The sequence below is a fragment of the Neofelis nebulosa genome, chromosome 11, assembly GCF_028018385.1.
Source record: "Neofelis nebulosa isolate mNeoNeb1 chromosome 11, mNeoNeb1.pri, whole genome shotgun sequence".
NCBI classification, from domain to species: domain Eukaryota; kingdom Metazoa; phylum Chordata; class Mammalia; order Carnivora; family Felidae; genus Neofelis; species Neofelis nebulosa.
In genome coordinates this window covers 72127742-72154240 of record NC_080792.1, presented here as the reverse complement: position 1 = coordinate 72154240, position 26499 = coordinate 72127742, and the positions used below count along the sequence as shown (strand labels likewise).

General features: G+C 47.4%; 2 protein-coding genes across 9 annotated transcripts in view; one reads left to right on the top strand and one right to left on the bottom strand.

The window, feature by feature from the left end:
* THOC5 (THO complex subunit 5) overlaps positions 1–3605 on the top strand; it is a 32845-nt gene extending 29240 nt beyond the window's left edge. For all 5 annotated transcript variants that reach the window (XM_058693203.1, XM_058693205.1, XM_058693202.1 and 2 more), the window contains 2 exons: positions 543–733; positions 3401–3605. In XM_058693203.1, coding sequence (XP_058549186.1) covers positions 543–733; positions 3401–3464 — 255 coding nt within the window. In that variant the 3' untranslated portion in view covers positions 3465–3605. The remainder of the gene's footprint in view (positions 1–542; positions 734–3400) is intronic.
* Positions 3606–17579: 13974 nt separating this feature from the next.
* NEFH (neurofilament heavy chain) lies at positions 17580–26007 on the bottom strand. Of its 4 annotated transcripts, none has more exons than XM_058693193.1 (5): positions 25062–26007; positions 23025–23224; positions 21924–22048; positions 19110–20289; positions 17580–19043 (listed from the first exon to the last, which is right to left on the bottom strand). In XM_058693193.1, the coding sequence occupies exons 1-5, from the start codon at positions 25933–25935 to the stop codon at positions 18186–18188; spliced, it is 3237 nt and encodes a 1078-aa protein (XP_058549176.1). In that variant the 5' UTR covers positions 25936–26007; the 3' UTR covers positions 17580–18185. The 4 variants fall into 4 exon arrangements, with proteins under 4 accessions (XP_058549176.1, XP_058549177.1, XP_058549175.1 ...); XM_058693194.1 differs by having other exon boundaries at positions 17580–18986; positions 19242–20289; XM_058693192.1 differs by having other exon boundaries at positions 17580–19625; positions 19668–20289.
* Positions 26008–26499: the final 492 nt, after the last annotated feature.

The following is a 26499-nucleotide window of genomic DNA, read 5'->3' as shown; positions in this document are numbered from 1 at the left end:
GGATTTGTAGAATTTGCTGGAGTCTGTGTGGTATAGTAGAAGAAAAAGCCTAGACCCATCTTAACAACTTACCTAGTTTGGGGTCACCCCATTTTAAAATGGAGATAATATAAATACTTGCTTTGAAAAGTTGTTGTCTTGGGCTTCTGTAGAATTGTGAATAAACTCGGGAGCACAGACGTGGTGGGATGAGATGGTGTATAAGATCATTGCAGCTATTAATTATTAATTTATCATTCTGTTGATTTGATGCTGTAGTGGTCTTCTGGCTGTGGATCATGCTTTTAACCCTAATACTTTCTGACTTAGATCTTATCTTGAGATTTCTTCTTTACATGCCTCCATCTTTTTGGCTGTGCAAATATTGGGCAGGAAAAGTTATGGGTCAGAATCAGGAAGACCCTGTTGTCCTGAGGACAAGCCCGTCTTGCCTGAGATGGTGTGACCCAGCTCCTGCAGAGGCCCGGCTGTGGTTCTTGTGGAGCTGCCAGACCCACTCAGTCTGAAGGTAGTGCTAGGTTCCTGGCTTTCCCACTCCTTAGGCCATGGAGAGCGAGGTCAACGTATGCTACAAGGAGCTCTGTGGCCCCCGACCCAGCCATCAGCTCTTGACCAACCAGCTGCAGCGCCTGTGTGTGCTGCTGGACGTCTACCTGGAGACGGAGAGCCACGACGACAGCGTGGAGGGGCCCAAGGAATTTCCCCAGGAGAAGATGTGTCTGCGGCTTTTCAGGTGAGGGGAGGGGTGGGAGCGCTGGGGCTCTGGGTGCCTTCAGCCCTGCCTCTCTCAGGGATTTGGGGCAGAGATCAAAGCCTGGCATGGAGGGCATGTGTGTTCCCAGGTGTGCTTGTCTGTGTTCACAGTGGAAATTAAAATTCCATAGCTGGATTTTCTGGAGAGAGCTTGCTCCCTCCTTCCTGAAACTTTCCCTGCCGCCCACTTCTACCATCCTGGCCCAGTTGTTCTTCACGAGCACCCCCTGAAGGTGGGCCACCCACTAAGTGAGCAGCACCAGACCACAGACCAAGAAGATGTAGCTGAACTTCCTATGCTTTTTCTGGAAAACAACAGGGTTTGCTTTTCTCTGTCCAAATAAGCTTTTTACACTACATATAGCCCCAGCAGTCCCAGGGTATGCCCTACTCTTCCTGGGGTGCTCACAAGTCTGCCACAACCACAGCTTTAGGCAGTCGGGCATCGTGGAAGGAACCAGCTCTGAAATACCATAAACATAAGTGCAAATCTCTGCTTTGTTCCTCACCAGCTATGTGACCTTGGCAGAGTCACTTTAGCTCTGGGCCTATTTCCTAAAGGCTGAAGTAGAAGTATACAGTCTGGCTCATGAGGAATTAGAGATAAATTATGTCAGCTATGAGAATGATTCCTGGCACAGACAGGGGCTCACAAAATGCTGTTAGGTCCTGACAGCTTGGTGTTTAGCCTGTCTGTGCTCATGGCACTTCTAGCCGATGTTCCATTTTACTTTTGTCAGGTCCTTTCTCTCCCTTCCATCCCCCTAACTCATGTTCTTGTTCTTAAAAGAGTCAGTTTCAAAACTCCAGAGTCCATACTATTCAGGTATCCCTTCCCTTTTGAGCAAGCAGCTGGGGAGAAATGGTGTCTGGGAGAGGGTAAGGGCACATCCCCCCTATTCCCTGTCGGTCTAAAGGTGCCTTAACTGCCCGTCACCTTCTCTCAGATAGCCAGTGCCAGCCCCTGGAAGCTGTGCCAGCATCCTCCCGCCTCCATCTGGCACTTCCACCTGGCCTGGTTCTTCATGTTACCTGGTAATAACCAGTTCCAGCCCCCAAGTGGCTGCTGGGAGGCGGAGCAGTGACTAGGTGTTGGTGGCTTCTAGGACTTGCTCTCCCTGGTGGGTCTGTGTGAGAACTCAGTTCTTCCCACCTTCTCAGTCTGCTGTAACACATTTTCAGGGTGGAAGCTCTCACACGGTCGGTGTTTATTTTCTATTATCTAATGGTTCCCAAAGGATCTGTTTCCTGAAGTGCTTTGTGTGTCACCCAGGCTGAGCTCCTCTGTCAGGGCATGCTGGGAAGGTACTCCTTTGGCTACTCAGATCCAGTTAACTCCATGATTGGTGAGATGTGAGTTTCTTGGCCTGGAGTCCAGCTGACCACTGGGATCAGGCTGAGGGGCTGGGCTGCAAAGCGCTGGCCTGGCAGCAGGGGCCCGAGGTCTGGTCCTGCCTGTGGCTGGCTACTTTCAGCCTGTGGGTTCTCCATTAGCCACATGCCTAGACTCATCCAGGTGACTCTGTGCCCCTCTGGTGTTGGGAGGTATCTGTCATTGTGGTTATGAGCAAGGGCTTCAGGGCCAGAAAAATGTAGGTTCAAGTAGCAGCTCCTTCCTGTGTGGGGAGGTCTACATGTAGCCCCGTGAGCTTCAGGTTCCTCATTGGTAAAACAGCATCTCAGGTATTGACGATACCTGATTGATGATTGAGATACCAACCTCAGGTATTGTTGGGAGGATGAAATTAAACCAGATGTAGCTTGTAAAGTGCCGAATATGATGTATGCAGAGTAAGCCCTCACATAAATAAGTGGTTGCATTAGTGTTGGAATAAAAATCTTCTTTCTCCTCATCTCTACGGTCACATAGACACACACCCCTCCTTCAGAGCAGGATCCGCGATCCTTTCTAGTTACCAGTGAATGTCAGTCATAGGCAGACAAACAAAAGAGGCCCTGTAGCTGGACATCACTCACTGGAGTTGTGCAGCTTGGGGGCCCTGTGTGTTTGGCCTGGGGGCCCAGGATTATAGCCAAAGCACCTTAGCTTTGTAGCACTGGGGGCTTTGGCCGTGGTTGTCAGTCGGCCTCTGGCCAGTAGGCTTTGGTGTCAGACCTGGTTTTGAATTTGGGCTGTGTACTTTCTGACCATAAAATCTCAGGCATTTTACCTTCCCGAGCCTGTTTCTTCATCTGTAAAACCTATAAAATGGTGGCAACAGCACCGGAGAGTAGTGAGTATAAAGCACATAGCTCTTTGCAGGCACTTAGTGCAGATTCTTTTCACTCCCAGACTCCTGCCTACATGGGACTCTCCTTGCAAAGGAGGATTTTAAGGTTTTCTCCTTTATTTTTCTTATTATAGAAATAAAATACGTTTCTTGTTAAACATGCAGACAATAACAAGTAGTTCTGTAAAAATACTAAAAAGCGAGGGTACCCAAGCCCTGTGCCTGTTGTCAGTGTGGGTCCTTCCAGGTTTGTGTTCATGCATTTGCAGGCATTTATGTTTTACAGTCTGCTTTTCTCACAATGTTCCTTTTCCCCCCAGCAGCTGCATAGTTTTCCCTTGCGTGGATGAATTGTAATTTATTTTTTCAACCCAGGGGTATGGTGTTAACTGATCTCCCATCTCCTGTTTCTCTAGGGGTCCCAGCAGGATGAAGCCATTTAAATATAACCACCCCCAAGGATTCTTCAGCCATCGCTGACCTCCCACTCAGCCTGCTGTTTCTCCCTAGGCCCTAAGTGCTGTGCCTCTGCTTTCTGTTCTGGCCCACAGGTGGCTCTTGATATTCTCCAAAGACAGATTTTTTTATTTCTAGCCTATTAAAGTGTCACTTGACCAAGTAGATTTTGTCTTGTGGTTCCCTGGGATGGAGGGAGGCAGGTTTGCAGTCTGGAAGGGCAGTTGGGGGCCATGGCATGGTGTGAAAGAGCTTTCACAGCTATGCTTTCCCTAGGTGGCCAAGAAAAGCAGAGTGCAGAAGATTCTGGTTCTATCAAAGCATGCTGCCCTCTTGTCCCCACTCACCTTTCTTGTTCCTGCTTTGGACAATTACCTTGTTTGTTACCCCAGGTCCCTGCTCTTAGGAGGTGGCTGGGGAAGGCCAAGTCAGCATAACACAAAAAGCAAAAGCTCTTTTCTCCCTCCACTAACTTTGTCAGTGCCTCCTGTGGCCATTCTCTCTGTTGGATGTTATAAACATGTGAAAGTATGGCACACATAGAAGACCAATACAAGGAATAATTGTACCTATTGCCAGATTTCCTGAAGTTGATGAAGGTGGTGTTGGAGAGCCGCATGCAGAGCTATCATCTAGTGAGGCTCTGGCAGAGTGAGACCAGGCGACATCTGAAGAGAATATTCATGATGCTGACATGATAGGTGCCTCAAGAAATAACAGCTTGACTCTCAAAGAATTAAGAGAAGTCCTAGGGAAATAGGTAAAACCCTCTTAAATGTTTGCAAAGCGATCTCTTTTATAATTCTGTAAAAATCAAAGTGAAGGATGGCATGAAGTGTTCTTGGATAGTTTTGTCAGGAAAATTATTCCCCATTCCCTCACAAAAATCCATATTCAATTCATTATTTAAGAAATAAGATAGAAAGATGGAGCTAAGAATTATCACATACTTGGGGCACCTGGCTGGCTCATTTCGGAAGAGCATACAGCTCTTGATCTCGTCATGAGTTCAAGCCCCACGTTGGGCATAGAGATTACTAAAGAAATAAACTAAAAAAAAAAAAAAAATATATATATATATATATATATATATATATACATATATAACATACTTGCAAGTATAATCTATAAAGCTTTTCAACTGCAAGATGAATATCTACTCTTGTAGCAACTTTTAATATACATCAATTTTATTTTTGTGACAGTCCCAGTCATGTGGCTTTTTTCTTGGGTCTCCTGGGTGGCTCAGTCGGTTGAGGGTCCAACCTGATCTCTGCTTGGGTCGTGATCCCAGGGTCGTGGGATCAAGCCCTATGTCGGGCTCCACACTGAGCTTGGGGCCTGATTGGGCTTCTCTCTCTCTCTCGCCCTCTCTGCTCCTTTCTCTGCTTGTGCCTTCTCTCTCTCTGTCTCTCTCTCTCTCTCTAAAAAAATAAATTTTTTAAAAAGTGGCTTTTTTCTCCCAGAACATATTTTGAACTTCGTTCCCTATCATGCATCTATTCACTCGGTGGACTAAATATCCTTGGATAACATGGGTCTCTGGTATAAAAGCTGTTTCCTCCTGTCTTGGCTGATAACAGAGCATCCCAGTAATAAGGATTTCCTGAGAAAGAACCAGGAGACTCCTGGCCTTCCCAGGGCCCTTCATTTTACAGATGGAGGCCTGAGCCCTTGAAGAAAGGAGAATGTCCTCTCTGGTGGCTAAATGACCACCACCACCTGTGCCTCTCCTTTCCCTCAGCCTGCATCATTCTTTTGAATTCAAAGGTAGATACTCTTCTGCCCAGAGGCCCTCAAATGTAAGTGTGTGTGAGTCCCCCATCCCAAGAGGGCGTTAGAAAAACAGATTCCCATGTCTCCCGCTGATATTCGGACTCTGTTGACCTAAGATGGGCCCAGGAAGTGTATTTTTAACAAACTCCCCAGGTGCACGTTGCCCTAGTCTCTTTTTGGAAGTAGCTGTACTTCCTTCCCGTCCCTCATTTTTCTTGGTGACTCCTCATATAACGTAGGAAGGCCCGATTTTCTGCAATCAGCTCCCCCTCTTCTGTCTTCCGTACCGTGGGCAGCAGAGTGAACCTCCCTCCGTGTGCTGCTTTCTCTCCACATAGTGAGATCTCCTTGTCATTTCCCTGACCTACTTGCCTGGACCCTGTCCCTGCCGGCATCCCCTTGGTCTGGACACCTTCAGGCCCTGCATCTCACCGCCTGTGCTGAATAAGATTGAAATGGGGCCTAAAAATAGTTCCTTTAATGGCCCCTGCATTGCAGCCTCCACTGTTCTTGGCTGGAAGGCAGCCAAACTGACTCAGCACAAAAGCTGGTCTCCAGTAGCTGGGACAAGGTTGCAAAGAATGTGAGCACAGGGGAAAGGCTCTACTTCCCCGTGGTGGATGTCAGAACCTGTCGCCCTCCAGAAGAGATTTTCCCTCTTTAAAGGAGCTGGCTGAACAAAAGAATCCTTTGGCTGTAAGGAGAAGTATTTTAAAGCTAGTGACAAGCTCAGGACAGTCCAGCCCCTTTGAGCTACTTGACAGCCATATGTGCTTCCAGTCAGCAGTTAGGGGAAGGGCCTGGCTTGGAAGGACCTCAAAGCTTCCCCCTCAACCAGAATTGTCCTTGGCCTTTCCTGGAGCACCTCCCAGACAGCAGTCCCTCTCTGTCATCCTCCCATACCTGGCACTCAGCCTAGGTTCCTTACCTTTTTATTTATTTTTAGTTTTTTAAAAAGTAATCTCTGTGCCCAACCTGGGGCTCAAATTCACGACCCCGGGATCAAGAGTTGCATGCTCTACCGACAGCCAGCCAGGTGCCCCTCCTTGTCTTTTTATTTTTATTTTTTAATTATTTTTAAAGGTTGGTTTATCTTTGAGAGAGGGAGACAGAGGATCCAAAGCCGGCTCTGTGCTGATAGCAGCAAGCCCAATGCGGGGCTCAAGCTCACAAACCATGAGATCATGACCTGAGCTGAAGTTGGACGCTCAATAGACTGAGCCCCTAGGTGCCCCATCTCCTTGCCTCTTTTTTTTTTTTTTTTCAACGTTTTTTATTTATTTTTGGGACAGAGAGAGACAGAGCATGAACGGGGGAGGGGCAGAGAGAGAGGGAGACACAGAATCGGAAACTGGCTCCAGGCTCCGAGCCATCAGCCCAGAGCCCGACGCGGGGCTCGAACTCACGGACCGCGAGATTGTGACCTGGCTGAAGTCGGACGCTTAACCGACTGCGCCACCCAGGCGCCCCTCTTGCCTCTTTTAAAGCTACCATCCACGTTCTTGATTTCTTTGTATATCTTAATCTCGCCATTATTTTCTTCTCAGCTTGATCTCTCCTGTTTTCCCTACAAATAAAATCCAAAAGACCCTTTTTATTTTAAGGGTGTTCTTGCTGATCACTGTGGGGAAATGGCGAAAAACCCTATCAATAGCTGCCAGACTGCCAAAGGAACTTCTCCCTGTCTCTAGCCCCAACTCTGTTCTTTCCCTGGCGTGCAGCAGTCTGTCTGTTGAGACAGTTGTGCTAGTCACAATTTTACATTCACTGTCCCATTTAATTACAACAGGACACCAAGAATACACATTCTCTTCATTTTTACAGTTGAGGAAAGTGAGGCTCAGAGCGTAAAATGAGGTGTTCAACCCGGAGGCCTTCTTGAGCTGCACCCAGGGTGAGATCTCAGCAGGTCTAACTACCGTGAAGGCTTTCCTTTTCTTTTTTGTCTTTTTAAAGTATTTATTTATTTACTTAGGGAGAGAGCATGAGAGTGAAAGCACACAAGCAGGAGAAGGGGGGAGAGAGAGAATCCCAAGTAGGCTCTGCACTGCCAGCATAGACCCCCACACGGGGCTCAAACTCACAAACCGTGAGATTGTGACCTGAGCCGAAATTAAGAGTCAGACGCTTAGCCAACTGAGCTACCCAGGCGCCCCAGAATACCTACAGGCTCAGCATAGTTTCATGCTGGCACTTTTTGCTGGGCCATTTGTTCATTTCAGCAACACAAGTACACCAAGAGCACTATGGTGGTCAAGAGTTACAGCTTAGTGTCCGGCTGACCCATCAGCTCCTTGTTCCACCCTTGAGCAACTGTTTGACCTTGGGCAGGTTGCTTGACTCTAAGTTTTGGGGTCCCCATCTGTAACTGGGAGTGGTTGTAGGGATTAAGTATCAACTTTCTCAGCACCGTGCCCAACACCTAGCATTGCTCAGCAAAGGGGAGAGATTCCTGTCCTTGCCTTCCCGATTTCAGCCCCAGAGAAGGGGCCTCTTTCTTTTTTTTTTAAATGTTTTTATTTATTTTTGAGAGAGAGATGGAGACAGCAGGGGAGGGGCAGAAAGAGAGGGAGACAGAGGATCTGAAGCAGGCTCTGCTCTGACAGCAGAGAGCCTGATGCGGGGCCCCAACTCTCAAACTGTGAGATCATGACTGGAGCTTAACCGGAGGTTAAGTCAGATACTTAACAGACTGAGCCACCCAGGCGCCCCGAGAAGGGGCCTCTTGAGTAAGGAAGGCCTCTCCTGCCTGATATGCCATTCCCCTGCAGACGGTTCCCAGGTTCTGGAAGCCCAGCTCTCTCTGGTCCTGTCACTCCTGGCCCCCGGCACTTCCACCTGTCGCAGCTAAACTGGGCTCTGCCCTCAGGTGGAGGAGCCAAGCTCTCATTACCTGTCACTAGGCCAACCGCAGCCCATTAGCCTCACATCTGCTCCCTGCTGTCTGTGGGCCTGTGTCCTGATTCCCACCAGAGGGTCATCTCAACTGCCTGAGCTCTTGCCACACCCTCTTCTCACTTGGCTTTCTCACTACTTCCACAGATGACCTAAACTGGGAAAGGAAACTCCAGCACTACCCAGTGGGGCTGGCGGGGGACCCTCAGAGTACATTTGTGCAATGAGTGAATCGATGGCATCCCAAAATATTTCAAAGGTGGACCCAGTCTAACAAGTTGAAATGTAAAATCCTACATGAAGGGCATAAAAACCAATCAATCGCTCACCCATGTGCTGGGATACAACAGCTTGAGTGAACATATGTGGTGGTTTTGGTGAGCAACTGTGCCCAGTGGGGTATCTGCCCTGGCAATGCAGGGAACTGGCAGAAACGCTGAAATTGCACTATTCCTTTTCTTATTCCATTGGGTCAAATTCCACAGGACCAGTTACCATATTTATTTCCCACTGTATGTAGACTAATCACTTACTGGCTGGGTGTTTCATATTTTCCAATTTCACATTTATTTGTTTTCTTACTAAAATGAAGCCATAGTATACAAAATTCTTAATTTGATTTTTAGAATAAGTAATTCATTCACAAGAGGGAGAAACCAGAAAGCATAAGAAGTGAAAGTACAGTGAAAAGTTTTACCATCAATCTTATCCCCCACCTGCCAAGTTCCCACCTCTCCCACAAATAAGCAACCAAGTTGCTTACTTTCTCTTATATCCTTTCAAATTCTTTAAACAAACACAAATTGTTTTTCTATTTTTTAAGAAATTTTATTTTTAAGTAGGCTCCACACCCAATGCAGAGCTTGAAACTCATGACTCCAAGATCACGAGTCGCATGCTCTAACGACCGAGCCAGCCAGGCATCACTATTTTTCCATCTTTGCACAAAATACCATACTGCATACAGTTTTTGCATCTTGGCTTTTTTCTTTTCTTTTCTTTTTTTTTTTTTTAGACATCTTTCCATATCAGTGCAGGGATATAAAGAGCTTCCTCATCCTTCTTTACAGCTGCATAGTATTCCATTCAATGGATGTTCCATAATTTAATTAGTTTTAATGGATAGTTGGCTGTGCCACTTGGGTGTCTCAGTCCGTTGAGCATCTGACTCTTGGTTTGGGCTCAGGTCACGATCTCACAGTTTGTGGGTTCGAGCCCCATGTGGGGCTCCATACTGATAGCACAGGGCCTGCTTGGGATTCCCTTTCTCTCTCTCCCAAAATACATAAATAAACTTTAGTTTTTAATTTTTTTAACGTTTATTTTTGAGAGAGAGAGGTTGTGAGCAGGGGAAGGACAGAGAGAGAGGGAGTCAGAGGGTATGAAGAGGGCTCTGCTCGAGAGCCCGATATGGGGCTCAAACTCAGGAACCAGGAGATCATGACCTCAGCCAAAGTTGGATGTCTAATCAACTGAATCACTCAGGTGCCCCTGTATCTAGAAACTTTTAAAATATACAAATGTATATTTTTTATTAAATAAACTCTACCCAACAGGGTTTGATCTCACAACCCTGGGATCATGATCCAAAATCAAGAGTCATATGCTCAACCAACTGAACCACCCAGGAATCTCTATTTAATCTCTATTTGTGGTAGATATATTCCGATTTTCTATTTTTTCTTGAGTAAGTTTCAGTAGTTTGTGTCTTTTAAGGAATTTTTCCATTTAACCTAAATTTTCAGGGATGTAGTTGTTCACAGTATTCCCTTATAATCCTTTTTATTTCTGTAAGTTTGGTATTAATGTCCCCTCTTCCATTCCTGACTTTAGCAATTGAGTGCTCTTTCTTTTCCTTCTCAGTCTAGCTAAAGGTTTGTCGGTTTGGTTGATCTTTCCAAGAACCAATTGTTAGTTTCACTGACTTTTGTCTTAGTTTTTATTCCTATACCATTAATTTCTACTCTAATTCTGCTTTGAGTTTAGTTTTCTTTTTCTATCATTAATCTTAAGGTAGAAAATTAGGTTATCAATTTGAAAACTTTCTTCCTTTTAAATGTGGATAATTGCAACTATAAATTTTCCTCTAAGCATTGCATTAGCTGCATCCCATAAGTTTCCATATGTCTTTATTTGCATTCACCTCAAAGTATTTTCTAATTTCCCCCATAGTTTCTTTCTCTTTAAAAAAAAAAGTTAACTTATTTTGAGAGAGAGAGCACACACACACATGGAGGGGGGCAGAGAGAGGGAGAGAGAGAATCCCAAGCAGGCTCCATGCTGTCAGCACAGAGCCTGACCGGGGGCTCAATTCCATAAACAGTGAGATCATGACCTGAGCCAAAATCAAGAGTCGGACACAACTGACTGAGCCACCCAGGTGCATCCCCCATGGTTTTTTCTTTGATTTTTTTTTTGTTATTTAGAAGTGTGTTGTTTAATTTCCATATATTTGTGAGTTTTACAAATTTCTTTGTTATTTCTAATTTCACTCTATTATGATCAGAGAACAGACTTTGTCCTATTTCAATCCTTTTTAGATTTGTTGAAGCTTGTTTTATGATCTAACATATGATCTGTCCTGGAGAACATTCTGTATGCTTGCATGGAGTGTTTTAAAGATGTTTGCTATGGGGCGCCTGGGTGGCGCAGTCGGTTAAGCGTCCGACTTCAGCCAGGTCACGATCTCGCGGTCTGTGAGTTCGAGCCCCGCGTCAGGCTCTGGGCTGATGGCTCGGAGCCTGGAGCCTGTTTCCAATTCTGTGTGTCTCCCTCTCTCTCTGCCCCTTCCCCGTTCATGCTCTGACTCTCTCTGTCCCAAAAATAAATAAAAAACCTTGAAAAAAAAAATTTAAAAAAATAATAATAAAGATGTTTGCTATAAACTGATATAAATTACTTGTAACATTAAAAATTAGTTTTCTTGGGGCGCCTGGGTGGCTTGGTCGGTTAAGCGTCTGACTTCGGCTCAGGTCATGATCTCACGATCTGTGAGTTCGAGCCCCGCGTCGGGCTCTGTGCTGACAGCTCAGAGCCTGGAGCCTGTTTCAGATTCTGTGTCTCCCTCTCTCTCTGCTCCTCCCCTGTTCATGCTCTGTCTCTGTCTCAAAAATAAATAAACGTTAAAAAAAAAAAAATTAAAAAAATAATAATAAAAATTAGTTTTCTTTTGGGGTGCCCGGGTGGCTCAGTTGGTTAAATGTCTGACTTCAGCTCAGGTCATGATCTCATGGTTCATAGGTTCAAGCCCCATGTCAGCTTGTGTGCTGACAGCTCAGAGCCTGGAGCCTGCTTCGGATTCTTTGTCTTCCCCTCTCTCTGCCCCTCCCCCACTTTCACTCTGTCTCTCTCTCTCTCAAAAATAAACATTAAAAAATTTTTTTAAATAGTTTTCTTTTTTGCTTCAGAATGTTTACTAATATAAATGTAATTTATGGGGCGCCTGGGTGGCGCAGTCGGTTAAGCGTCCGACTTCAGCCAGGTCACGATCTCGCGGTCCGTGAGTTCGAGCCCCGCGTCAGGCTCTGGGCTGATGGCTTGGAGCCTGGAGCCTGTTTCCGATTCTGTGTCTCCCTCTCTCTCTGCCCCTCCCCCATTCATGCTCTGTCTCTCTCTGTCCCAAAAATAAATAAAAAACGTTGAAAAAAAAATTTTTTTTTTAAAAATGTAATTTAATTTATTTAGTCATTCTCCTATTATTGTATATTCAGGGTATTTTCCATTTTTCCAAAATATAAACAAAGCTGAAGTGAACATATTTTGGATTTGAATATTTCTGTACAGACCTGATTATTGATTTAGGATACATTCCCCAAAGTGGCATACTCTGGTTAGAGTATCTCAGCTTTTACGCTTCTGATATATCTCATTAGATTGCCTTCCAAGAAGGTTTTGTCAGTTTCCATTCCAACCATTAGTTCCAAAAAATTCAGGTTTCCCAGCATGCCCACTGACACTGAGTATTATTGCTCCTTTGGATCTTCTACTACATGCACTGTGGACATTTATCATTGTTACCACCAAGCATCTACTCCTTTTTAATAGCAGTATCTCCAATTTCGTTTAGGAACCACACCTTCTAAACTCTCAATTTCAATTTGAGGGCCTAACATATTTCCCCAGCTCTAAGCATGAGCAAGTGACTACAGCCTACAGTGTACCAGAGAGGAGCATGTGACCTTACCAGCCCAATGAGAACCAACCCGTGGACTTTTCCTGAAATATTGAAGAGTTTACTCATCTGGTGGCATGGAAGCTGGAAGCTGGAAGAGACTACATGGAGAGGTCCTGCCTGAGAATGAAGCCTACACAAAAGAAAACAACTGAGAGATGGGGAAAGAAATGACAGCATCTTGGGGAACATCCTTTGAGAATTCCCCCGATCTAGCTTTATCTGAGGCAAGTCAGCCTTCTTAAACTCCTTGGTTCTGTACGGTAATATATTTATTAATTTATTGGTAGCAATGGTATTTTGCTTAAACTAGTTTGATTCTGTTTTGACCACTTGCAACAGAAATAATGCTGATGAATATGGAAACCTCCAGTGCATCCTCTCAGGAGCTGCTGGTCAGAATTCTCTGGAACATTGCTGTGGAATTATCAGTGCTGCCCCCTAAAAAAGTTTCCTCTCTTCTCCCTCTAGCACTGAGTAGGACTGCTCTGCCTATCTCCTCTGATATTAGATATAACTGTGTGAATTACTTTGGCCAGTGAAATGTTGCCAGAAGAGACCTGTATCACTTTCAAGTGGAACTTTTAAGAGCCTGTGCATAGTTTGCTGTATTCTCTTTCTCTTGCCTCAGTGAACTTGGAAAGCCCGGGTCTACATGGGTCACCTATGAACTTGGTTCTCGAGTGACCACTATGAACACAGACCCCTGCTGACCCACACTGGATGTGTAGCATGAGTGAGAAAGATGCTACATCGAGATGTAGTTGTTTATTATCACAGACAGAACCTAACCTAGTCCTTCTGAAACAATTCCCCTGAGAAAAAATGAAGGATGTTTTTCATCAACCCATCTATGTTTGCTGAACCGACAGCTAGCCAGCAGGAAGGGCACATCCTAAAGCAATCAGCTTCTTTCCATGTATCATTTGTGTCCCCCAGGCCTTTGACATCTGACAAGCAATTTCTTAGCAAATTGACTCCCTTGGTTTTTCCCAAGCTTTGTTATCCTCTCAGAAGGAGAATTATTTTGTTTGGCAGATGGTTAAAGTTAGTCCTAGTTGGTATCTGGCCTGCTAATCCTACCTACAGCATTGGGAGCATATCCACTTAGGGCAAAAGAAGAGGAATAGCTGGGTCAGATCCTTCTGCCCTGCCTGTGCCACTTGGGGCCACCATGAAAATGATATCACCAAAGAAGGCTACAGCTTTTGGCATTCCAGATACCTACAGCATCTGGCTTGGGGTGGTCATGTAATATGTCAGAAGACAGAATGGCAAAGAAAGGAAGAGCTTGGGCTGTGTGGTCAGACAGGCTCAAATTTAAATCCAGCCTTCACCTCTTCCTGCCTCTGGGATTTGGGGCAAAGTCACTTCTCTGAGCCTCAGTTTTCTTGACTGAGAAAACGCAGGCCCAAGAGTGCTCATTTCATCAGGCTGTTGTTAGACTGTGAATATAAAATGTGTAGCCCAGTCCCCAGTCCTTGGAAAATGCTCAGTAAGTGGTGACCATGATGGTGCATCAAAGCTGATGACCTGGATTCTAATCTAGACAAGCCGCCTGTTGTCTCCTGTGGACGTCGGCTGAGTCAGTGATTTGTAAGAGGCCTTGTATCTCTAACACCAATCATGTCTTCCCTGCAATTTCAAAACTGAGTAAGTATACATTTCCTAAATGAGGGTCACTGAGGGCAATTTTTTAAAAATAGAACTGTAAAAAATTGACAGCCAGGTAATTCATATTTTCTCTCTAGAACAAATAGGAAAGCGAATCTCTGCTACCAACTTGGCCTCAGGCAGGCTCCTGCCCCTCTGGCCTCCTCTTAGAATAAGGAGATGAGGCTAGAAGCTGTTTTGGACCCTGTTGGCATTGACTGGTTGTGATCTGCTTATAGTGATGCATAGGGGTCTTTGCCTCCTCTCCTGACCCTCATCTGCTTTATCTTCAACTCCATGGCTTAGGTTCTGATGTCTGATATTTTACCTTGTGTTTTTAGCCCTGTGCAACTTCTTGGTATATCATTTTTTTAAGCTTTATTTTGAAGTAATTTAAAATGTACTGAAAAGTTGCAAAGACAGCATAGTGAGTTCCTGAATACCCTCAGGAATTGGTGTCTTTTAATAGTCACCTCTGTGTGATCATGTTATGTTTGTCAAAATGAAGAGATTAATATTGGTATGTTACTCTTAACTAAATGACAGACTGCATTTGAATTCACTGCTTTTTCCTCTAATGTTCCAGGATCCAATGCAGGCTGCCACACAGCATTAAGTCATCATGTCTCCTCAGTCTCCTCTAGTCTGATGACGTCTCAGGCCTTTGATTTATCAGTTTTAAGCAGTTTCTCCAGACTGGCATGAGAGATAAGTGTTTTTGATCAATTACACACTCCAGTTTCCCTTTCCCCATCTTTCCCTTATGTTTATCTTACCTTTGGGTGTAATCCACATTCATTGCTTTTGTTATCTTTATGTGAATATTGTTACCTGTTGGATTCACTATGCATATTACACTTCCTCTTATACATAATTTTTTGCCTTATAGTTATTTTATTATTTGTTTTATTTTCCTTGAATTGACTAAATCTTCCCACACTCTCCAATAGTTCAGTAATAGACTTCCAATTTTATACATGATGGATCGTGTCAAGCAATTTATCAGTTTAATTTTTTTCTTGGAAATCCCCCTCCCCCCCCCCCCCGACTCATTCCAATCTGGATACGGGCTGCACAGCCATTGTCCTTCAGTTCATCCTCATTTGTCCAGGACTTTCCTAGTTTGAAACACTGAAAGCCCTATATCCTGGGAAACTTCTCCATGCCAGACAAATTAGGACAGTTGTCACCCTACATAGCAGTCCTCTGATAACCAAAATTAAGCCAATGATACACCACAGAAACTTGTTCAGGATTCTGTGGCAGGTTACTACAGAAAACATACAGACTCTGGAGTTCTAGGTTTGAATCCTGGCTTTACCACTTACTAGACGTATGACTGGGCAACTCACCTCACCAGTTTTCTCAGCATTATACAATAGGCAACAGAACAGCTACCTTGAAAAACTCTCATGTGGATGGGAAAATGCAAAATATGATTACTTCAACAAATGGTAGTTATCATTATAAGCAATTTGGGGAACGCAACTAATTGTGACTTTTTTCAGAAAAGACACATGGGGATTTCCTAGGTCCTAGATCCCCCTTGATATTTAGGTAGTGTAGCTATATGCCAGGGCCTGTGGAGGTCTGATTTCCCTAGGAAAGAACTGTTCAGAAAATTAATACTCAGGTTTCACAGAGTCCTTGGTTGTGTTTGATAACTTGAAGGGCCAATCAAAACTGTTTCTAAAATGACATTTAAAGACCCTTTGTTTAAATGTGACCATCGTATACTGTCTTGATACTCTTTGTTTTAAAACTTCAGACCTATGGGGCTCCTGGCTGCTCAGTTGGTGCAACTTTTGATCTCAGGGTTGTGAGTTCGAGCCCCATGTTGGGTGTGGAGATCACTTAAAAATAAAATCTTTGGGGCACCTGGGTGGCTCAGTCAGTTGAACGTTTGACTTCGGCTCAGGTCATGATCTCAGTTTGTGGGTTCGAGCCCTGCATCAGGCTCTGTGCTGACCGCTTGCTCAGAGCCTGGAGCCTGCTTCAGATTCTGTGTCTCCTTCTCTCTCTGCCCCTCCCCCGCTCACACTTTGTCTCACTCTGTTTCTCAAAAATAAATAAATGTATAAAAACATTTTTAATAATAAAAAATAAAATCTTTTAAAAATACATAAATTATAAAAATAAAAATTGAGACCTGTAACAGATGAAAGTGGTTGCCAAAAGTGAGATGTGGGCCTTGGGCTGAGGAGTGGACTTTGGGCACAACTTTGAGGAGTTACTTGCTCATTCCCTGAGAGATCATCATTTGTGTTCTAGCACAGTGACCAGCCCCCTTCAGTCACTACATTATTCAGAACTCTTCTGGTTGCATAGGACAGAATCCTAAAGTATCCTAAATGAATTTTGGCAAAACTTTATTGGCTCAAAGAATGGCCAACAAGCCTTGGAAAGGAACATCAGAATCAAGAACTTGAAATCTATAATGACTCTCTAGGTATTTTGTCTCTATCCATCTATCCCTGTCCATCTATCTCCCTTTCTCACAGACTACCTTTTCCTCAAGGCTGGAAAAATGGTAGCCCATAGCTACTGATTCCCATATCTTCCCACCTTCCACAATGAGAAAACTGCCAGCCAATCTGGTCTCAAGTTTGAAATCCCGGGAAAGGGATCTCATTGGCTCACCTGGAGTCACGTGGTCATTCTTGGGCCAATCACCAGTGACCAGTGGCATAGAGCAATTAGAAAACATGGTGGCTCTGAGAACCACCTGGTTGGGGCAGAGAAAGAAGCAATTCCCAGGAGAAGTGCTAAAAACAAACACAAGGAGTCATGACAGTGCTAAAGTTGGAAACCACACAGGGATTTTACAGTAAAGACCTCACATCAGTCCACCAGAACAACACAACTTTCAAAATCGTGTCTGGAGAAGTATGCTGGAGTTCAATTAAGGGACTACTGACAGATTGTTCCCAATGGTGGTGACTGTAGTCTTCACTACAGGTGAATTGGCAACATATGGCCCCTCATTCAGAAGACTCATCCCTCCTTACAAAAGAGGACATAGAGCTCTATAAATGGACTTTAATATTCAAAGGACCTCACCTATTCTCAGGTGTCAGGGTGCATCAGAATCAAGTGGGAGTTGGTAAAGCATGTACTTTCCCAGGCTTACCCCTCAAATTTTGATTCAATGGTCTACAATGGAAACAAGGAATCTACTTTTTCTTTTTTTAATTTTAGAGACAGTGTGCCTGTGAGTAGGGTGAGAGTGTCAGAGGGAGAGAGAATCTTCTCTCCTTCAGAGGGAGAGCCTGACATGGGGCTTCATCCCATGACCCTGGATCATTACCTGAGCCAAAATCAAAAGGCGGATGCTCAACCAAGACATCCAGAATCTTCATTTTTATATGGCTCCCAGATGATGCTGATATAGGTGATCCATGAACCACCCTGTGAAACCATACACCAGACCACTTATCTACAAGATCCTAAAAATAAAGCACATTGCCTGGCACATGATTTATGCCAGGAAATAGCCCAAGAAAGGCCACATTAACTGGTCCCATACCTGCATGAGACCTCTGATGCTTACTCAGTCCTCTGCTGTCTTGAGTGTGACATCTAGACTTCCCCTGGCCCTGTCCCCCAACCTGCCTGGGGAAAGAGAATAAATAACAACAGAAACATTTTCATTTTATAAGCACTTGGTTTTATTGCACAGAAGCAATTGAAAGTGAACTCCAGTGGAAAAGTGCGCCCTGGCATGATTCAGTGGCCAGTGCACAGCCCCACCTGCTCCAGCTCTTCCAGGATAGAGAGCTCTGGGCAAGGGCTCGGCCACTCCTTTGGAAAACAGAAGGCATTCAGGAATAAGTTAAGACATCTCAAGCATTATGTGTTTCTAACTGCTCATTCATTATTGCGGTCATCTGTCAGTTGCACATACAGGAAATAAATGCACTTATTTGGAAAGGAGGGGGTCAGTTTGTATACTCAAGTGTTTACATGTGGCATTCGGCGTATATCACATTCGGCTACATAAGCTATCATAACATAATTGTCCATCGCCTGGGGAGGGTTTGGGGTGTGGAGTTGGGGGGTCGGGAATGCCCTCTCTTGCTAACATATTGCTAATATAAATTTCTGTTTGGTGAAGGAGGGCCCCATCGTCTAAGCAGAGTTTCTTATATAAAGAAAAGGGAGAAAAACATGAAAATTTGTTATGTCAACTCTTGAGCTCCCAGACCCTCCTGAGTTTCTTTGGCTGTTCTGGATAGTCCTTTCTCCCTGCCTTACTTCTCCCCCTTGGAGGCCTTGTCTTCTGTGGCCTTCTCTGGAGGCCTGCTGTCTTTCTGGTCTGTGCTAGAGGATTTCTCAGCCTTTTCCGTCTTGGCTTTGCCAGGTGTGGGGGCCTCCTTGCCAGGCTCCTCTTTGGGTTTCTCTTCAGGCTTCTTGGCCTCTGTGGTCTTCTCCTCCTTGGCATCTTTTTTCTCAGGTGCTGCTGGTGTCACTTCCTTCTTTGGCTTTTCTGGCTCCTTCTCTGCTGCTTTGCTGGGTTCTTTGGCCTTGGCATCATCTGGCTCCTTCTTGGCCACCTCAGCCTTCTCTTTGGGCTTGGCCTCCTCCTTCACCTTGGCAGGAGCCTCCTTCTCTGGGGTCACTGCTTTTTTCTTATCTTCAGCCTCTTTCTTGGCTTCAACCTTGGATTCTTTGGGCTTCTCCACAGCAGGTTCCTTCTTTTCCTGGACCTCAGACTTTGGAGTCTCCTTCTTGGGCACCTCATCTTTCTTGCTGTCCTTCTTCTCCTCAGGTTTTGGTGTGGCTGGAGCTTTCTCTTCCTCGACCTTCTTTGGGGGCTCTTTGACTTTCACTTCCTGGGGTTTCTCTTCCTCCTTCACGGGGGACTTTGCCTCTTCCTTCTTTGTGACCTCTTTCTCAGAAGCCTTGGTCTCCTCCTTCACAGGAGATTTCACCTTCTCTGGGGACTTGACCTCCTCCTTGACAGGGCTTTTTGCCTTTTCAGAAGATTTGATGTCTGCAGGGGACCTTTCTTCCTCCTTTGCTGGGGTCTTGGCTTCTGGGGACTTGGCCTTCTCAGGGGATTTGGCCTCTTCCTTCACAGGGGACTTGGCCTTCTCAGGGGACTTGGCCTCTTCCTTCACAGGGGACTTGGACTTCTCTGGGGATTTGGCCTCTTCCTTCACAGGGGACTTGGCCTTCTCAGGGGATTTGGCCTCTTCCTTCACAGGGGACTTGGCCTTCTCTGGGGACTTGGCCTTCTCAGGGGACTTGGCCTCTTCCTTCACAGGGGACTTGGCCTTCTCAGGGGATTTGGCCTCTTCCTTCACAGGGGACTTGGCCTTCTCTGGGGACTTGGCCTTCTCAGGGGATTTGGCCTCTTCCTTCACAGGGGACTTGGCCTTCTCTGGGGACTTGGCCTTCTCAGGGGATTTGGCCTCTTCCTTCACAGGGGACTTGGCCTTCTCGGGGGACTTGGCCTTCTCAGGGGATTTGGCCTCTTCCTTCACAGGGGACTTGGCCTTCTCTGGGGACTTGGCTTCTTCCTTCACAGGGGACTTGGCCTTCTCAGGGGATTTGGCCTCTTCCTTCACTGGAGACTTGGCCTTCTCTGGGGACTTGGCTTCTTCCTTCACAGGGGACTTGGCCTTCTCTGGGGACTTGGCCTCTTCCTTCACAGGAGACTTGGTCTTCTCTGGGGACTTGGCCTCTTCCTTCACAGGGGACTTGGCCTTCTCTGGGGACTTGGCCTCCACTGGGGACTTTGCTTCTTCCTTCGCAGGGGACTTGGTCTTCTCTGGAGACTTCACTTCAGTTGGTGATTTTGCTTCTTCTTTCACAGGGGATTTAGCTTTCTCAGGGGACTTCACCTCAGCTGGAGACTTGGCCTCTTCCTTCACAGGGGACTTGGCCTCAGCTGGTGATTTTGCTTCTTCTTTCATGGGTGACTTAGCCTTTTCTGGTGACTTAGCCTCTTCCTTCACTGGGGACTTGGCCTCGGCTGGGGACTTAGCTTCTTCCTTCACCGGGGACTTGGCTCCAACTGGTGACTTGGCCTCCTCCTTCTCTGGAGATGCAGCCTCTTCTGCTGAGGGAGATTTTGTTTCTTCTTCTCCTCCTTCTGCTTCCTCCTCCTCACCTTTCTCCTCTTTGGCCTCTTTCTCTTCTTCTTCAGTCACTTCTTCAGTCACTTGGATCTCCTCTGTCTGTTCCTCCAAAATCACCGTTTCCTTCTCTGACTTTTCTACCACCTTGATCTTCTCTTCACTTTTGACCTTTATGTGAGTGGCTGCAGAGGGAATTTTGGGGAGTGCTTCTGGAAGGGAGAAAGGACTGGGGCCAAAGCCAATCCGACACTCTTCGCCCTCCAGGAGTTTTCTGCAGAATGGATAATGGAACACATTATTATTATTAACTCAGAACAGATCAATGGATTGGGGGTCTTCTTGAGTTACTCTGAAGGCCCATAGAATCCAACGGTATGGACTTTGGTGGAGGAAGGAATGTGAATAGTGGGCACTTTGAGCCTGGAAAAAGTCACTTGGCAAATCATCCCAGGAACTACCCAGAATCTGCACCCCAATGGCACTGGGGTTTTATTGCAGCTAAGTATGAAACTTATAAAACAACCTCCCCTAACATGCACAAAAACATGGTCCTCAAGAGAGAGCACCTGCATTAACAAAAATTACATTAATTGTCCCTCAACTAAAACATTTAAGAGGAAGATGGGAGCCTGAGCAAACAATTCCACATTTATAAATTTGTGATTAACAGGTCTCAGAATATACCCATTGGAATGTCAAGGGTCTCTTTTCACCTTATATTCTCATTCTTTGAGTTTTAGGAATAGGGAGGGGGCAGCAGTTTCTACCCTTTCCTACTCAGTAGATATGTGACCTCAGCCAAGCCACTCAAACACTTTAAGCCTCAAGTTTTTTCATTGGCAAAAAGAGGGTCACTAAGAGTCCCTACCTCAGAGGATTGTTTCAGTGAGATAATGAATAAAAAGAACCTGGCAGTACCTGCCTCACAGTAGGTATAGGGGTTACCCCTAGAGACCAGTGCTTTGCAAATTTAACAGCATACACATCCCCCAGCGATCTAGTTAAAATGCAGATTCTGATTCAGTAAATCTGGGGTGGGACCTGAGAGTCTGACTTTCTAACATGCTTGTGGAAGATGCCAATTGTGCTGGTTCATGGACCACACTCTGAGCACCAAGATTACAAACTAGACCCAAGAGGTGAGAAGTAAAGGGTCACCAGCCAGCAACTGGGACAGGTCTTCAGGGGGTCAGCCTGCTCTTTAGCAAGAGATTGCTAAATTGGGAGGTCTCATGACCTTCTCCTGGCTACCATTTCCTGAGAGCTTGCTCTGTGACAACCCAGCGGTACTGAGATCCGCTCAGGAACTGGATTAGCACCTCCTCCTGACAACCCAACAAGAGTACTGTTATTATCATCCCCATTTTATTTCCCCGGAAAACCAAAGCTCAGGGAGCTAAAAAACACTAAGAGAATTGTAAAGGCCCCTGACAACTGAAGTATCTCCCTTCCCTCCAAAGCAGACCTCTAGTCGGTTGGATTTGGGGAGGGATGAGGAACATTAATCCTCTAAATCACTGTCAGAATGAAAATAAGCCACTCTCAAGACTTATTTCTCTCAGAAATCAGGATGATGGTTGCCAGGGCCAGAGGAAGGGAGGAAAGGGCAGTGGGGAGTTATTCATTATCAAGCACAGGGTTTCAGTTTGGGAAGATGAAAAAAGTTCTAGAGATAGATGGCGGTGACTGCTGCACAACAATGTAAGTGTACTTAATGCCACTGAACTGTACACTTAAAAATGGTTAAATAGCAAATTTTGTGTTATACACATTTTACCACAATAAAAAAAATTCTTTTTGCTAAGACAGGCAGGCCACCTTGCTGGGAACTTGAGACTCAGTGCTTCGCTTCTCATAAGAACGCAAGGGCTCCCCACCATCTCAAAGGCCCCTGGCCCACCTCACCTGTAAGCAGCGATCTCAATATCCAGAGCCATCTTGACATTGAGCAGGTCCTGGTACTCTCGGAGCTGGGCTGCCATTTCCCACTTGGTGTTCCTCAGCTCGGTGTCCAGCTGCTGGATGGCTTCCTGGGGAGGAGAGGTCACACACACGTCATGCACCAGCCAGTGCCTGGCCTTCAGCACCAGAGAAGCTGGGGCAGACTGTGCAAACCCAAAGCAGTTCAATCTAGCCAGTCTCACTGGGGCCATGCTGTCAAAGCTGTGGCAGCCTCATTCATGGACAGGGAAACCAGCTGAAGCAAAAATCCTGCCATGTATGTATATGACCTCAACCTGGGGAGTGGTCTCGAATGAAACACACCAGGAATGATGGGTGACATTTTACAGATCTTTTAAGCTTAGAAAATGCTCAGCAGGAACACAGCCTTGTCTGCTTTGGCTCCCAATGCTCCCAAGTGCCTGCCAGATAGGGCTGAGGAAGCACCCGCAGCTGATGACTGAAGCAACACACAGAAGCAGGTTAAATACCAGTGGAAGCTTCTCCCGTCCCCAGGCTCACTTAGCCCTGCTTAAAGTGAAACATTATGGCTGATTTTTATTGCCTCCTTTCTGCTTTCTCCGTTCTCTAATTTATCCACAATCACCACAATCACCATACTTGCATAATACGTTCTTTCAAAGTGTTATTTTCTTTTGCCAGTTGTCTTTAATGCAAGGAATCTGCCAAGGCCTTCCCCAGGCTACGCTCACTCCCAGACACTGGTTATTATTTACCAGATGTGCACTGTGACTAAGACCCTGCTGAGCAGGCTCACACACAGCTCATGAAAAGTTTGCCCATCTCTTTAACCTTTGCAGAGCAAAGTGGGCATTCTTTTTTTTTTTTTTTCTTCATTGCATTAAAGGAATTCGGATTCAGATAAAGCAGGTAACTTTCCTGGAGCCACTCAGCTAGAAAGACACAGTGGTACCCCTCATATGTCTGACTGACTCCAAGGCCCATGGTCTTCACCACCACAACCCTGCCGAGAGAAGGGCAGTGACTTGTTCAGGATAACCCAACCAGGTAAGGTAGTCTGGTCTCTGCTCCACCCCTGCCCACCTGGTAGGATGCGATATCGGCCTGATGACGGTCCTCCAGCTCAGAGCGTTGCCTCTCTAATGAGTCCTTGGTGCCTTTGAGCGCCTCCAGCTCTGTGGTCCTGGCCTGTAGCTGGCGCCGATACTCAGTTATCTCCTCCTGTGCTGAGCGCATGGCATCTGTGTTCACCTTGGCTGCCTCTGAGAGTCTGTCCAGCCTCACTGGGGAAGAAGGAGACAAGGAACAGAGTTAGACACACTTGGATTTGGATTCTACTGATCCAAAAGGTGACACACGTGGGTTGAGGACCTACTGGGTGCCTGGTGCCATCTTGGGTTCTTAATCCACCCTATCCTTTGTGATAGGCAAATTGCTACTATCCAAGGCCACCTAGCTAGTAAGCAGTAGAGCTAAGATTCAAATCTAGTGTTTATCTGGTTCCAAAGATTAGATTGTCTCCCCCAATTCAGGATCTGAAAACTCATAAGGCAGAAGAAGCCCCCAGTTCTGGTCCTAATACCCAGTTCAGCTCCCCAGCAAGGGCTGGCGGTGCTAGTGTTTAAATGTGAAACTTGGCATACAGGGCTTAACTCTGAGCATGTGGCTGAACAAGTTAATAAGCCTGTGACCTTTGGAGGTATAAAGGTGCTATGAGCTACTATATAGCCATAGCCCCTTTCTTGCAGGTTTTTGTCTCTGTAGAACCCAAGGTCACCGCAGAGCCTGGGGCCCATGCGCCATCTCCTCTGTCCCTTCCCCCACCTGGCTGTGCATTCTCTAGCACAGGAGTCCCTGTGCTAAGGACAGCCACACCCTGGCCCCTGTGAGCAATGGGCTGCTGGTTCCCAGAAGATCTCTCAGGATCAGTGGAGGTCTGGAGACTAATCTACATCTCCTGAAAGTGAATATCCTGCATCCCAAAATAGTAACACCCAGGGCCTGAGTCGGGAGGGTGGACCAGGGAGAAGGGAAGCCAGTTGGATGGGCCAGAAGTCCTGGGATGGTTTGTCTATGTGAAGGGCAAAGCCCAAGAGAGCAGAGAGGTTTGCTCTGGGAGGTGTCTTGCTGCAGAGATGGGGGAGGGGAAGGTTCTGCCACTACAAAGGAGAGGAAAAGTAATGGGAAAAACCATGCATCTAAGTTCTAGCTTTCCTGGCTTTCCCTGCTAGTGTTGGGCAAAGACTTAGAAACCATCAAAGTGGGTGAGGACCCTTACCCATTGTGGATCACAGACCCGTTTGAAAATCGCTGGAGCCTCTGCACCCTCTCCCAAGAAAAATGCAAAAGTTGTATACAGAGTTTCAGGAAGGATCATATAGCTCCCCTGAGTAAGAGGCTCAGCTGGTCAACCACCTCCCCTTTTAACCCCCAAAGAAATGAAAACCAGAGAAGGCAAGTGTTAGTCAAGGTCACCCTGCAGGTGCTGGGCACAGCTTCAGAGCTGCTGCTGCTGCAATCTAGCTGACTCAGAGCATCATGGAGTTGGGAGGAGGGGGGAACTTAAGAGGCTCCCAGCTTCTCAAGTGGAGAGAGGACATTAAGGGGCCACCTCAGCCTCACACACCCATTCGCTGAGGTGATGATCCCTCACTGGGGAGCAGCCTAATAGGAGTCTGGAGAATGGGGTCCCCTGCAGGGTGCAGGCAAGGGGGATGGGCAGTGTTGGGCAGGGAAGGCATGTTACTTTGAAGGGCAAAGAGTCCTCAGTGCCTGTGACTGGAAGCCGTCACTGCTTTGGAAATGTGTTAGGAACCTGATGGAAAGGGGCCTCAGAGTGGGGTTATCCAATCTTAGGCGGGGGGACAGAGGGGATCCAGAGCTTCAGGACAGCTATAAGGCCCCTGGAGGAGGGCAGCCAAAAGAGAACCCAGAGCTGCAGGGAAGGGAAGGGGGTTATCTCCAGAGACCCAGAGTGAAACTGTCGTTTAACTAAGGGGAATGCACTTTGCAGGGGAAGCTGAGCAGTACACCCTCCAGCCCTACCGCCTTCACCCTGGGAGTCCACCCTGCCAGGCCACCAGGGGGCGCCCCCCCCCACACCACCGCGCCCCTACAAACCTCGGAACCACTCCTCCGACTGAAGCGTGCTCTGCACCGCGTGGCCTTCGAGTTGCGCGCGGATTTCGCGCAGCGCCGACGTCACGTCGCACTTAAGGGCGTCGCGCGCCTCGGCCTGCGCCTGCGCCTGCGCGGCGCCGCAGCCCTGGATCTGGCCGAGCAGCTCGCCCACCTCCTCCTGGTGGTGACGCCGCAGGTAGCCGCACTCTTCCTGCAGTGCTTGCGCTTTCTTCTGCAGCTCGACGCGTGCCGCCTCAGCCTCCTGCGCAAAGCGCGCGAGTGCGCGCGCTGCCGCCTCAGCTTCCTCCCGCTGCCGGGCCTCGTCGTCTAGGCGCTGGCGCACGTGCGCGATGTCTTCCAGCAGGTGCTCCTGCTCCAGGCGCAGCTGGCCGCGCGCCGCGCCTAGGCGCAGCACTGCACCGCGCATCTCGCGTACCTCTCGCTCATACAGCTCGCCCATGGCGGAGCGGCCCGCCTGCTGCTGCCGCAGCGCCGCCGCCTCGCCTTCCAGGCTGCGGTTATGTGCTTCGAGCTGCCGCACCTTGTCGATGTAGCCTGCGAAGCGGTCGTTCAGCGCCTGCAGCTGCTCCTTCTCGCTGCGGGCTGCCGCTGCTGCCACCACGCAGCCCTCCGGTCCGTTGCTCAACGTATCTAGCGAGTCGGTGCTCGAGGTGGCTCCTGCACCGCGGAAGCGGCCCGGCGAGGCCGATACGGAGCTCACGGATGTCCGCGCCCAGGAGTGGAAGCCGCTGGATGAGCCGGCAGCAGAACGCGCTCCGCCCTTGCGGGCCAGCGCGTAGTGCAGGCTGCCGCCTCCATGTAGCGGCGCGAACGGGGCGCCCAGCAGCGCGTCCGCGCCGCTGAAGCTCATCATGGCCGGAGCAGGTGCGGCCGCCGGTGGAGGGGGAAGCCCGAGGCCGAGACGGGGCGGGCGGCACTGCGGCAGCACTGGGATGCCGGCCTTTTTATAGCAGCCCGGTCGGGTCCAGCCCCTAGGCAGTTGGGGGGGGCGGGGGAGAAGGGCCCCGCCCTCTCTCCCTCCTCCCCCGCGGCCCGGGTCCGGCAGCTCCGCCGCAGTGAGAGGGGCGGGGCAGGGGGACTCTGGATTGAAGGGGAATCAACGCGACGTCAGAGGACCACCCTGAGATCGAGTTAGGGGGTAGAGGACTCCTGGAGTGGAATGGCGGGGACCCCTGGGTGCGAGTCCGAAGACCCTGCTACTGTGTTCGGAAACAGAAAAGGGGTCCGAAATGGGGAGATGACAAGGAGTCCTGGTGGGAATAGGGGCAGGTCGCCTTTGGGATGGAGTGATGGATGACTCTGTAGTCAGTAGGATGAGGGGACCCCTGAATGGGGGGGCACAAATTTTTCCTGAAAGTTAGAGAGGACCTTCAGATAGGGGGTGTAGCGTGTCTGGAGATGGCCCAGAATAAGGGAG